The 13,745-nt window shown below is 31.3% G+C and overlaps 1 protein-coding gene across 11 annotated transcripts in view; it reads left to right on the top strand.

The window, feature by feature from the left end:
* SPIN1 (spindlin 1) overlaps positions 1-13,745 on the top strand; it is a 211,735-nt gene that overhangs the window by 180,882 nt on the left and 17,108 nt on the right. For all 11 annotated transcript variants that reach the window (XM_074281489.1, XM_074281491.1, XM_074281494.1 and 8 more), the window contains one exon: positions 9,380-9,428. In XM_074281489.1, coding sequence (XP_074137590.1) covers positions 9,380-9,428 — 49 coding nt within the window. The remainder of the gene's footprint in view (positions 1-9,379; positions 9,429-13,745) is intronic.

The raw sequence follows: 13,745 nt of genomic DNA, 5'->3' as shown, positions 1-13,745 counted from the left end.
AGTGTAACTAAATGAAAACTTTGTACCAGTAATACCATGCTAGATTTAAAACCAAAAGAGATCAAAGAAATAGGAAGATGTCCAATATCACAAAAATGTATATGGTAGTTGTATTTTTGGTAGCAAAAAACTAGAAACTAAAGGAATACATGTTAAAGCATTAGGAAATAGCTAAATTGCAATATATGAGTGAGAATGAATACAAATATTTTGTAAGAAATGAGTAAATTTTAAAGAAACATGAAGAAGAGAAAACTAATTAAGTGCCTTCCAGTACCTGTTTAAAGGGCTTTACATAAATTACTTCATTTGATGTTCACTTAGAAGTTGGTGCTATTATTAGGTATTTTACTATTGAGGAAACACAAGCAGATAGAGAAGTAATGTGACTCTCCTAAGATCACACAACTACAAAGTTTCCTAGGCCAAGTTTGAGCTCCAATCTTGTTTTCGGCTTTGCCATCTAACTAATGCTTAGGTGGAACTCAATGTAAAATAAAGTTGGAAAAGTTAGAAGGACACTTTATAATGTTGATGTTATAATATAAAAATGAATAATCTTATAGATTTTTATAAATTGATATAAAAATTGTCCAAGGACAAGGACAGCGACATGGTTAATGCATAGACATATATAAAAACTAGTTTACTATATGCTCAGAGCATAGACTCGTCATATACAAGACCAGGGCATCCTGAGCGATAGTTTATACAACCTTATAGAGGTCTTAGTTACCTAGAATGGGTGCTACAATGGAATTTTGCAGAAGGGGAAGGTAAACATTTACACATGAAAGAACAGATTGAAGAAAGGTATCATCTACAACAGGGAAAATGATGAACTAATTAACAAAAGCTAGTTTTTTGACATTCTCATTTTAAGGAAATAGAGCTGATGGAGCGGAACCAGAATTTGTCTTAACTGTAACTAGTTATACCACCTAAGCTTAAATTTGATTTCTTGGCTTAATTCTGAAATTCTCTTATCACAAATCTGATGAAAGATAAAATGAACAGAATAAGAGAATGGTGTAAACACAAACAACTTTGAAAATCCCATTTTTCTAGAGGACCAGTAATGAAATATATAGTTCACCACCTGATAAAAGCTACAGATTTGGTGTGGAGACATCTCTGTCGTGGTCTCTCTGTTTTTTCTTTGTCTCTCACACACGTGCACCCACAAATACATATACACACTCTGAGAGAATTTGTTTTTCTAGACCATGTAGCTTTAAGTGGAATATCTAGAGCGATATCAAATAAAATTAGGATAGTATTATATATATCTTTTTATAGTAGAAGAGCTCATATTTCTTCATTGCTTAAAGCATAGGGTTTCTTGATTTTGATATGCTTTTGATTAGTATTGTAAAAGGATGTTTCCATACCATTTTTTTTTTTAGGATTTTCAATACAAATGAATATAATATTTTGTCAAATGCTTTCCCAATAGATGTTTACATTTTAAAAGAATAACTTACTATTAACAATTTTTTAGTTTATATAATGTTACAAAGTACTTTGCTCACAAAAGCAGAACTGGAAAGGTAGAAAAGATCTTAGATTCTATCTAATCTGCAGCTAAACAAGAATCTTCTCTTCAGCAATTACCACAGACCTGACTAGTGGCCAAACTGGCTTAATTTAAAGATTTGCAATGAGAAAGAACCTAGTTTTTTTTTTTTTTTTTTTTTTTTTTTTTTTTTTAACTAAATTACTTTTCTTGCAGTCTGCAATGCAACCTATTGCAGTAATTGGGTGCAGTGGATAGAGTGCCAGTCCTGGAGACATGAATACTTATTTTCCTGAGTTCAAGTTTAGCCTCAGAGTACTAGGTGTGTGATCCTGGGCAAGTCCCTTAACCCTATTTACTTAGGTTTTCTCCTCTGTAAAATGATTTAGAAAGGAAATGGTAAACGACTTCAGTATTTCAGTCAAGAAAACCTTTAAATGGGGTCATAAAGTCAGACACGTCTGAACAACAGCAACAGAAAACTTAAAAATCTAGCTTTATTTTTTTCACATTACTATTTTGAGAGCAGCATCTGTGCCACAACTATTTAGTAAAGATTAGGATAATTCACTACATTATGTTAATGGATATTGATGAATCTTGCCAAGCAAAATAGGTTCCTAAGATGAATCTGGCAACATATTTGCATATTATCAGTTGTCTGACCACTAACCTATTATTGAAGGAAAGTGGGTCTGCTGCTCACAGTTGTTCATACTGCTCATGGCGAAGGGTGAACAAGATCTTGTATTTGTCAAGGATATAATCCAAAATAGTGAATATTGAAGTAATGTCTAAATCTATATTAATTGAGGCTGGGTTTAGAAGGCAAAATACTGTCTGAATCATTCTGTAGATACGGAGGTGAGATTATAACAATTTTATATTATGACAGCAATGAGATTTTAGGAAAACTAGACTAGATTGGTAAACATGCCCATGCATATGGTGGGTTTTTAACGTTAGTTGATGACTTGATTACTTTTTTAAAAATAAAAAGGCAGTTTGAAATATGAATACAATGATAATGGCTATTATGACAAGGCAGAAGGGATAAAGTAAAATAAAAAAATTGGGAAATAGCTAGCTAAAATCCAATTTTTGTCCTAGTTATCATATTTATGGATGTGCCATTTTTATTTTAAAGTCATTGCATTTTTTCTTAGTTTATTAGTTTTACTTGCTGCTCAAATATAAAACTGTGGACATGTGTGTAAAAATAAACTATGATTTATTGCAGAGGCAGCATGGTGAAGTGCTAAGAGACAGAAAAGCTGGGAATGGATTCCCAGCCTCAACATGTATATAAAAGTTCTGGACAAATCGATCATTTAATAATTCTGTGGTTCATTTTCTTCATCTTTAAAATCGAAGTCAGCCATCTTTCTGCAGTCTCATAGAGGAATTACCTAGGTGGCACAGTAGATAGAATGCTCGATCAAATATGGATTCCTACACTTTTATATATGTGACTTGTGTACGGGTGTGTGTGTATGTGACCTGGGGAAAATTATTTAATCTCCAGGGCTGATGTGAAAATCAAATGAAATGTTATTTGTAAAATATTTAGCACAGTGCCTGGCACATAATAGGCACTTAATAAATGCTTATTCTGTCCTTCTCAGGGAGATGGTACTTAAAAACCCTTCACAAATATATTTAAAAAAAAAAAAAAATATATATATATATATATATATATATATATATATATATATATATATTTTTTTTTTTTTTTTTTTTTTTTTTTTAGTATACTTTTTTTCCTGTTCTAGGTAGCCTCAAAGCAAAGTATAAAATGAGGAGATTGGAACTGAGGATCCTTTTGACTTTCAAGATCCTTTTCACCTCTAAATAGGAGTTGCCTTTCTCATTCCAGCTACATGTTTTCTGCTCTATGTTCTGTTAGTCATTATTTTGGCAGTGGTATTGTGTCATAGAATCCCTGTAACATGTTAAAGAAGCTACCAGACTCTAAGGATGAAATAATCCAATCTTTTCATTCTAGAGATGAAGAAAAGGAGTTAGGGAGAAATTGTGATTAAACAAATTAGATCATGTAGCTCTATGGGAAAAGTAACTAAAGCTATATTTTTTTTAATCTAGGACCATCAGTTCTTAATTCTAGGAAAAATTCTGATTTGGGGATATTTTAGGGGTTTTCAAATGTGTACTCAGTTTTCAATTAGGTGTGCTACTAAGTTCAATTGTGTAGAATTTATATCTGTAATCACATGGACATGACATGAACATTGTGCAAAAAATTGTAGCATGAATAGTACTATATGCTTCTTAGATAAACTTAAATTATCCTCTGGACGATGATGTGAAAGTTAAATAGAAGCGGGATCTCTAAACTATATGTAAGGATTTTTGTGGGCCTCACTGAGTTAGAGAATCACATGTTAACATTATCTATATATTTTAAAAAATATTTCCTAATTACATTCTAATCTGGTTCTGTGCCATATTGTGCACTACATGTGCATGACTGCTGGGGATCTACTATGACAAGAGAGTGACCATTTTCCAGAACATGAATCTATTCATTAAATGGTAAACTTTCTTAATAATGGAAATTCCAGAGGTTAATGAAGGAACTATTATGAAAGCTTCCCTGCTTCCCCACATCTCATAGTATAGATGTTTGATTCAGAGTTTTATTCTTTAAAGTCAGCTTACCTTTCAATAGTGAAACTGTTATTTTTTTTTCTAAGAAAGTAATAGATAATACTGTGCTATAACTAGAAAAATATTGATTTAGCTAACTTAATTTTAATTTTGACTTTTAGAGGGGAGTTCTGTGAAAACTAAAGCATCATATATTTCATTTTCCTGTGTAAGACTGACACAGGTCAAAGGCATGTGTATTCTGTAATAGCGCAATCTAGCATACAGTATTATTGGAAGAGAGAATTTGAAATGCCATAAAGATAAATTGGAAAGCCTTGGTCAGATTTATAAGCTCAGACTTAAGCAATGGAATTTAAAAGATTTCCTTATTTATACAAAGATGAAATGATTAGTCTGAGGTTATAATGTAATAATAAGGGGGAAGAGGTGGAATTCAAATTAGATCATATATCTATTTGTATATGTGTCCTTTTTCTTTGAAAAGAATCCCTTACCTTCATGTGTGTACCTCAATGTACACAAAATCATTTCAAGATCAAATAGAAAAAGGTGGTGTTGTTTTCTTCAATTTACTGCTTTAGCATATGCTGTTTTAGAATAAATAGACTTCTCATTTTTTTAGGAGCAAAAATCAATCCAAAATTTAGAATCTAGATAGGGAAGGAATCTGAGAGGTTTTCTTCTAATTCTACTACACCCTCACTTTACTGATCAGACAGTTGAATTACAGATAGTTTAAAATAACTTGGGCAAGTGGCCCAGATAATGTTCTAAGTCAGACACCTTGGGTAGCCTCTATTGGGACCTTCATGACTTTTTTTTTTCCTCCTTTGATGTTCTGGATCTATATTTGTATATAGAGTAGAAAATTCTGGCGTGTAGAAGTTTTTTTCCATTTTATCCATACATGAATAGGCAAAAGAATTTTGATTAAGAAAATTCATTATTGTAATTCTTTCCACTTACCTTGACTTTTGTTAGGTGATTTGAGGGGGAAATTACATGGAGATTACAGTATTGGGACTCAGATTTTCTTGATTTCAAGTGTAGCATTTTATATACTTTATACCTCCATAGCATATATTCATAGATTGGGACAAAATAAGGTTTAGTTTTTGATATAATGTTTGCTATAAATCTTATAGTAGTGATTCATTTAGACTTTTTTTTTCCAGATTAGCAACCTTGCTAGAAAACTCAATCTTATTTTGGAAAAAAACTAAAACTAAACTAAAGTCAATTTATCTTTTAATTCATTAGGCATATACATTGAAATATGGAATATATTTTTGTTTTATTGTGACTTGGAAAGCATGTTTTGCATTATTTTTTCTTATAAAACTTCTAATTGTTTTAACTAGAAGGTGCATTTATTATACATATTGAAGAAGGAAAAATGTGTCTTTTTAATACTTTTCCTTTCTTCAAGTTCATTTTCCTGTGCCATATATGATGCACATGTGCAGTATTAAATAGAAAAAAGGCAAACACAAGGGAAAGTGCTTTACAGCAAAGAGAAAAACAGGAAAACTATAAAAAGCAGACATAGAAAGTTAACAAATAGCAATTTGAGATTATTTACTCTAGATGAAAAGCAAACTTACACACTAATGTGAAGCCTTAAAATTATCCCTGGAAATGCATCCTTGAATAAAATTTTTTTAAACTTTGAAAAAGTTTTTTATAAAGGAAAAAACATTATTTAGTTTTGTGTTTGTTTTAAAGAAACACTGAGACATATTTTCTTTTTTTTTCTTTTTTTTATTAATTTTTATAATTATAACATTTTCTTTGACAGTACATATGCATAGGTAATTTTTTTTTTAACAACATTATCCCTTGTACTCTCTTCTGTTCCAAATTTTTCCCCTCCTTCCCTCCACCCCCCCCCCCCCAGATGGCAGGCATGAGACATATTTTCTGAAAAAATGTTTACCCATAATAATTAAAATGTGTTTTCACTTTAAAATTCTGTAATTCAGCTATCTGTAAAAATTGTATTTTCAGAATAGATAATCTTTCAGGTAATGCAAGGTTTTCTTGTAAATTGAAAAGCTTGTTTAGTAGCAAACAGTTGTCATTTAATAATAAACCCTTCTTGCCATTATAAATGGCTCTTTACCAATCTTTATTGGGTTAGGCTAACAATATTAAGTATGAAAAGTGTCAAATGATTATAGAAGCAAAATCCAAGACAGAGGTTCAAAGAAAAGAAATATGATTGTGATCTGAAGTGATTTGGCGTAAGATTCCTGGAAGATTTGACATTGGAAGGGAAGGAAATGATAAAAACCAAGGAATAATAATGGAAACCAACAAGGACCAAAAAAAAAAAAAAAACCACATGGATCATGTAGCAGCAAAGAAAGTTTAAAAAGTTAGGTTGGAGCCAGATCATAAAGGGCTTTAAATGCCAAAAAGAAGAGTTAATATTTTATCCCAGAGTTAGAGGGTACCATTGAAACTTAATACCTAAGGTGGTTGAAATAGTTAGACCTGGACCCTATACCATCCGTCTTTCAGAATTCAGCAATAATTTATTAAGTAATTAACTTGTGCTGATCATCGTATTAGATGCTGAGGATACAAAGGCAAAACACGATGATTTATTAGATATGGGAGGGTAAAATTAAGAAAAATCAGTAATTATTCTAATGGTACCAATCTTAGTGGAAGAAAATAGGTTTGTATAGATGATGAAAAGTTAGATTTTAGACATTTTGGACAATAACACAAAACCTAAATAGGAATAATAGAAGATCTGGGAGAGGTCTTAAGAATCAATCCTCTTTGTTTTTGTTATTGGAGCTTGTGATAGTTAACTTACAGTTAAGGAGGTAGAGGCAGGTAAGATGATGTTCCTAAACATTTTGTCAAGTAGGTCTCCTACTTAACTACCTTTGTGGTTTTGGGCAAGTTACTTGATACTTATACCTCATTTGTAATGTGAGAGGTTTAGACTAAATGATTTTCTGTCTTTAGCCTTTAAGCTACAATCGTGATACTAATTGAAGTTTGCAAATAATATAAATGGAGATAATAATTGAAGCAGTGAATATGTGACTTCTATGGGGAAAAGTTAATATGTAAACAGAAAAATAAATATCAAAGTTAGTGTACACAACTATTTAGAATTAGGAAGAACCAGCAAAGAAATGTTTAAGGAAATTGGGGTAGAAAACAGTGATTCTCTCGTATCCCAAAGTCAAAAGGAGGAAAGAATTTTAAAAAGGGAAAGACAGGCAGATAACCAGTATTGAATGCTGCTGAAAGATAAAAGAATTGATATATTATTTGTCAATAAAAAGGTCCTGGGTAATCTGAAAGAATAATTTCTGTAGGATGGTGCTGATGGAAACTAAATTGTGGTCAGTGAAGAACTAGCCATGAAGTGTAATTCAAATAGGATACTAAAAGTTTATTGCTTTGTTATAAGAAACATAGGTAAAATTGACTTTATCTTTTCATCTTAAAAACAAACATCTTTTTGAGTTTCTCTCTTGACTTAATATTATGCCTAGCTTCCTTAAAGTTTTGTTTCCATCTTGTTGGGAATTGTAATGTTGAATTTGTCATATGACAATTTCCATGTTGACAAAGCAGCACTAGATTGTGACATCAATTCAAGAAAAAGTAACTGAAGTTGGAAATTGTATCAGAAGGGAACTTTCATAATCAATATTATTAATTTTATGACAAGGAAAAAAGTGTGCTAGAGTTTCAGCTTTATTGGATTAAATATGTCATATTCCTTTTGCAACTAAAAATATATCTACTCTAGTAACAGTATCATTTCCCTTGGACTTTTAGTGGTAGTTTTCTTTTGTGAAGTTCCTCTGGCTTAGATTGTTTATTGTTAGAAACACATTATTCCTGCATTACTAACTATTGTATATTATTCCTTAGCTTTTTCAAATATTCATCATTTTAAAAATATTCCTCTTATTTTCCTTTTGATAACCTAGTTGATAATATACTCAGAAGATTTTGGTGTTTTGTTTTTTTTCTTCTTTTAATAAAAATAATCATTTCTAATATTTTTTAAAAAGAATTAGCTTAATATTTTAATTTATCTTTATAAAGCTAATTTTCTGGACTTCATCAAAATCTATTATGGAGATTGTGATTTTTAAAATGTTTGTTGCTCTCAGACTTAAAACTAAAATGGTCCTGTGATCTTAATGATTTAGTATTTTACTCCAGAAAAATAGATCACAGGCTGTTCTTGTCCCTCCATTCTCTGTTACTATTGTACACGTCCATGTCTTCCTATAAGATCTCTATAATAGGTTTATTTGGTATACTGAAGACCATTTTAATTTTCCATCAGCTGGTAGTGTAGCAGATAGAGTTCTGGGCCTCTAGTCTGAAAGACCTAATTCAAGTCTGGCATCAAAAATATATGATCTTGGGCAAATTAGTCTAAGGGGTATATGAGTGAGGTGAACAAGTGTTTATCTTAGGTATGATGTGGAGAAAAAAATAACACTTATTAGGCACTATATAAATGCTTATTTCCTTTCCCCTGTCCTTCTGACAGTTGGAGGGCACAGTGAGCAGACTAGCTCTCATCCTTTGCCCTTGCCATGTGGCCATGTCTTCTTGGTCACTTTTACTCCTCTGGTGCAGCCTTCACATGTCAACTATATGTCTTTAAACAGTTATAATCCCTGTGATTCCATATAACAATATATTTCAGTTGCTTATTGTTTTGTTTTGAATCACTTATTTTTTCATTCTTCAGAAATGCTTACAATTCATATGATTCCATATAACAAGATATTTCAGGGGACTTATTTTTTCCTTGTCTTTTTCTAATTTCCGGTTCTGCCATATTTTTTGCTAAAAGAACTTGACCTTTAAGATATTCGCTATATTAGAATATGCTTTCCCAAAGTTACAGGTTAATGTAGTTTTTAACATTTCCCATTTAGTTATGAGTGCTTTTCTTTCTCACTCACACTTTCCTCTTTTTTTGGAAAAGAAACAAAAACATCATCTTTCATGTAGATAGAGATGGCTTCTATAAAGATATAAAATAACACATAGTTATTATTACTTTTAAGAACCAAGAAAATAAATATATTTCATATTAAATTTAGCTTTTAAAGTATATACTTTTTATCAACTTTTAGGGAATGAAATGTTTTTGTTCGTAGTTTTATTTGAGAATTAGTTTTACCTACTCATTATTTAGTCATTTCTCATTTCCTTTCTATGTATCTTTTATAGGACATGCAGGTGTGTCTGCCAGCATGATGAAGAAAAGGACTTCCCACAAGTAAGCATATTATAAAACTTGACTTTGGTTTTTATATTACATTTCTATCTTCTTTGGGTATTACATATATGGTACCTGCTGCTGCTTATAGCATTTATTTCCAGTCCATCTTGTTCAGGAACATTCAAATATCTATTCACTTACACAAGGATATTTCAAAAGTAAATAGTATACCCTGAAATGTTGACTATAAAACCATTATATCAGAATTTATTTTCAGATATTGCCTGTCATTTTCTTAATGACCTTGAGCAAGTTATTGGCCTTTTTCTTTTGATGTTAATCTGCTTCCTGTTTCACAGAGATGTTGTTGGTTAACCAGGTGATTAAATTGTTTGTAAATGGTAACTCTATTAAGATTATTTTTAAATTAGTAAAGGATATTTGCATTGACTTTTAAATATTGAAATTTCACTTGTGGAGCTAAATTTGACATAGGGGGTTTAGTTATTAAAGTGCTGTGAGTACCTTGTAATTTGGAAGTCTAATGCATACTCAATATAATTAAGACACAGTTACACCAAATATATTACATATTGCAATCTTTTTCATAGGTGAAATAAAATTTAACTTCACTTACTGCAATGAAAGAATTTTTTAAAAATAATAAAGTTTAAGACTTTATTTTGTGTTTTATCTATATTGAAAATCCTAGCAAAATTCATATCTTAATGTTTTTCTTCATAAAGATTTTGTTTCAGTCAAAATATGCATGTTCCACAGAATTTCTTAATTTTGTAGTATGTTTCCATTTCTGTTCTCCTAGAATTAATTTTTTATATTTTATATTTCTTATTATTTTTGATCACATTTTATCATTTTAAAATTTAATTCATGTTTAATGCCATTTCATATTTTTATTTAATATTATTCTCAATTATTATTAGTTAATTATTTATATTAGTTATATAAATTATATAAATAATAAAATTATATTAAATATTAACTAAAATGAGTACTTTCAATGCATTGTAGAACAGAGAAGTTCATACATATATTGTAGTTTACTTTTTTTTAAAGTATATACTCACTTCACCATGTTCCTTTTAGAGCTGCCCTACTCTTCTGCTATTCCTTTTGTTTTCTTCTGTTGATTTTAAAATTTTATTTCAGTGATGCTTTTTTTTTTTTTTTTTTTTTTTTTTTGACTAGTTCCTCTCTACTTGGGCATTCCAACAATGAGTCAAAAAGGGGAAAAAGCAGTTCAGCAAGACTAAGCAATGTGTAATAAAATCCTAGCAGACATAATAAATGTCATGCTCCACATAGTCTCAGTCTACAACAAAGAATAGTGAGATAAGCAGGTTTTAATCTCTTAGGTTATCATAATTACACAGCAAAAATTTGGTTTTTGTTTTGGTAAAAAGACTTCGAACACAATATAAAAATAGACTATCTTTAGCATAGCACAGTTAGGAATTTGTACATCACTTAAGATCATAGAAGAAGCCCTAATTTCACATCCAGACTCTAGTACTTAGTATATGTGTGACTTTTGGCATGTTACCTAACCCTTCTGGATTTTCCTTTTCTTATCTGTAAAATAGAATCTCTTCTAGCAATGAAACTAAAACTAGGAATAGGTTATCCTGAAACTCTTAAAACATGTTGACTTTTTTTCTCCTCCTGGCTCTGATGTTTGTCAATGAAAACTCATTAATAGATGATCAAAAAACTAATACAAAAGCTGAAGTAAGGCTTAGAATTCAGAGAACTATTTACTGAGGATGCTGTAGCACTACATGCCAATCTTTCTTCACTAACCTAAAATGGGTTCTTTGCATTTGAATGGTAAAAATCTCAGTTTTGACCATTTTATACTATATATTCAATAAATGTTGATTAAGTACTTATTCTATCTAAGGTGTAGCGCTAGACTCTGAGAATTTAAAGATGAAAAATGCCTGCCCTAAGAAGTTTATGACTAAGTACAGTTAAAATGATGAAAACAGAGAATGTATAAGAAAAAGGTTAAGTGCAAAGGAGAAAAGTCATACAGTGAGTGGCTTGAGAGATTAAGTATAGAAATGAACATATATACATCATATGCATGTGTAAGATACCCTATTTTCTCTAAATATAGAGCTTTTACTGTCATTTAATGAATAAACACTTATTAAAAGCACTTGATATTAATATCAGAAAAGCCCTTATTTTCCGGCTTCTCTGTGTGTGTGTGTGTGTGTGTGTGTGTGTGTGTGTGTGTGTGTGTGTGTGTGTGTAACACACATTTTTATATACATATATATGAATGTAAAATCTAATGATATACAATGTACTATGCTAGGTTTTATGGGGAATATAAATACATGTTAAGGCAGAGTTCTTGTCCTTAAGTAATTATACTAGGGTGACAAAACCATTTTTACCTGTTCCTGGTCTAAAAACCAAACAAATTTTATAGCAGAGAACTTAGACATAAGAGCAGTTATAGCATGCCATTACATTTATGTTATTACTATTTAGCTTTATATTGTAATACTAGAAAATGTTCTTCTAAAGTCATTATTTACTTTGAATTTGTATTTTATTACTGATGAGATATTTCAAAAATAGTAATACTATTCATTTGTAAGGCAAATCTTCAGTATGTAGGAATTATTTTTATAATGAGTCTCACTGCATGTTTTCTTGGTGAAGTAGCAAAATGCCAATAGTTAGTATGCACATGGAATTAGAGACCCCTTGGAATAATTTCCAAGGCTACCAGAAAGGAACTTGTCTAAGCCCACTGACTGGCAGCCATTTCAGACAGAGAATGAAAACTTACATTGATTGCTGTTATCCTTGAAACCTGAAATGTTTGTTGTTTTTTTAAATCACAAGTATATCAGAAAAAATTCAAAGGTAGCCATCCACTTCAGTTTTAGCTTCCATAATTAACAGGTCATAACCCATATAAAGAAAGATCCTCTTTGCATCACTACTGAATTTTATATTCTTGCAATAATGAACCTGAAATGAGGAAATAGTTTTCCTTTTCCCTAATATTTTAAGAATGCTTTTTCCTTGTGGTTAATTGTAGAATGTATAACCAAATTCTTGAAGAATGCAAGGCAGGTGAAGTAAGAGGGGAGGGGAGGAGCAATTCAATTTTGTTAATCCCTTTTCATGCTTGACTTTTCCACTTTCACCATAGAGATGATCTATATAGACTTGGATCTTACCATTTTTTCCAAGAGTTCCCCTTCCATGTTCATGGATTCCAAAGTTGCTTTATCTGATCATAATCTTTTATTTCATCTTTCCATGTTCTTCCCCGTGACCTCCAATCCTTCACCTATTCATTCATTGTTTTCATGATTCTCACCCTATACACTGGTGAATCTTGTTTCCTCTTCCTACATTAACATTTGGTAATTCACTTCAACTTTATGCTATCCTCTACTTACCAACCTCTCTGATTGCTGAGTGAGTTTAAAAGTAGCAATAGGTCGCCTATATTTGTTACATAATTTCAACTAGAATTTGAAATCTGCTAGCTCATTTAAGAGCACTTCCTGACATAGAACACTTACTCTTTCACCAGAAGACCTTACATTGTACTACATAGAAAAAATTTAGATGATTTATTAATCTCTCATTCTGATTCCCTTATCCACCCACCTTAAGTTGACATTGCTCAGAAATCTTCCATATCTCTTCTTTTTCCCTGTTCTCACATGAAGCTCTGTGGCCATTCTTCCTGCCAAGGCAAACATTTCTACATCAAGTAAAGTCAATTCAAGTCAGTTAACATTTATTAAGTACCTATTATAATTGGTGATATAAAGAGAGGCAAAAAATAGTCCCTGCTGTTGGAGCTGACAATCTGAGGGAGGCAACATGTAAATAAGTAATGTAAAAATAAGTTTATATAGAGGATAAATTGGAAGCAATGTCTGGGAAAGGATTCTTGGAGAAAGTAGAATTTAGCTGAGGTTTAAAGGAAACAAGGAAGTTAGGATATGGAGATGAGGAGTGGGAGAGAGTGTACTCCAGGCATTTTTTTATGCAAGGAACAACAAGGAGGCCAATGTCACTGCATCACAGAGTACAATGGGGGGTGAGGGTAAGGCAGGGAATTGGGTCTGAAATGACTAGAAAGGTAAGGAAGAATCAGGTTATAAAGGGCTTTAAAAGCAAACACCAGATTTTATATTTTGATCCTCTCTCCTGGAGAGCCACAAGAGTGTTGAATAGATAAATAATATGGTCAAAATTGTACTTCAGTAAGTTTTATTTGACAGCTGAATGGAGAACTGATTGGAGTAGGGAAACATGAGGCATAGTAACCAATCAGCAGACCATTGCAGAAGTCCAGATATGAGGTGACAA

The sequence above is a fragment of the Sminthopsis crassicaudata genome, chromosome 1 (assembly GCF_048593235.1).
Source record: "Sminthopsis crassicaudata isolate SCR6 chromosome 1, ASM4859323v1, whole genome shotgun sequence".
In the NCBI taxonomy this organism is placed as follows: domain Eukaryota; kingdom Metazoa; phylum Chordata; class Mammalia; order Dasyuromorphia; family Dasyuridae; genus Sminthopsis; species Sminthopsis crassicaudata.
This window is presented reverse-complemented; position numbering and strand designations above follow the sequence as displayed.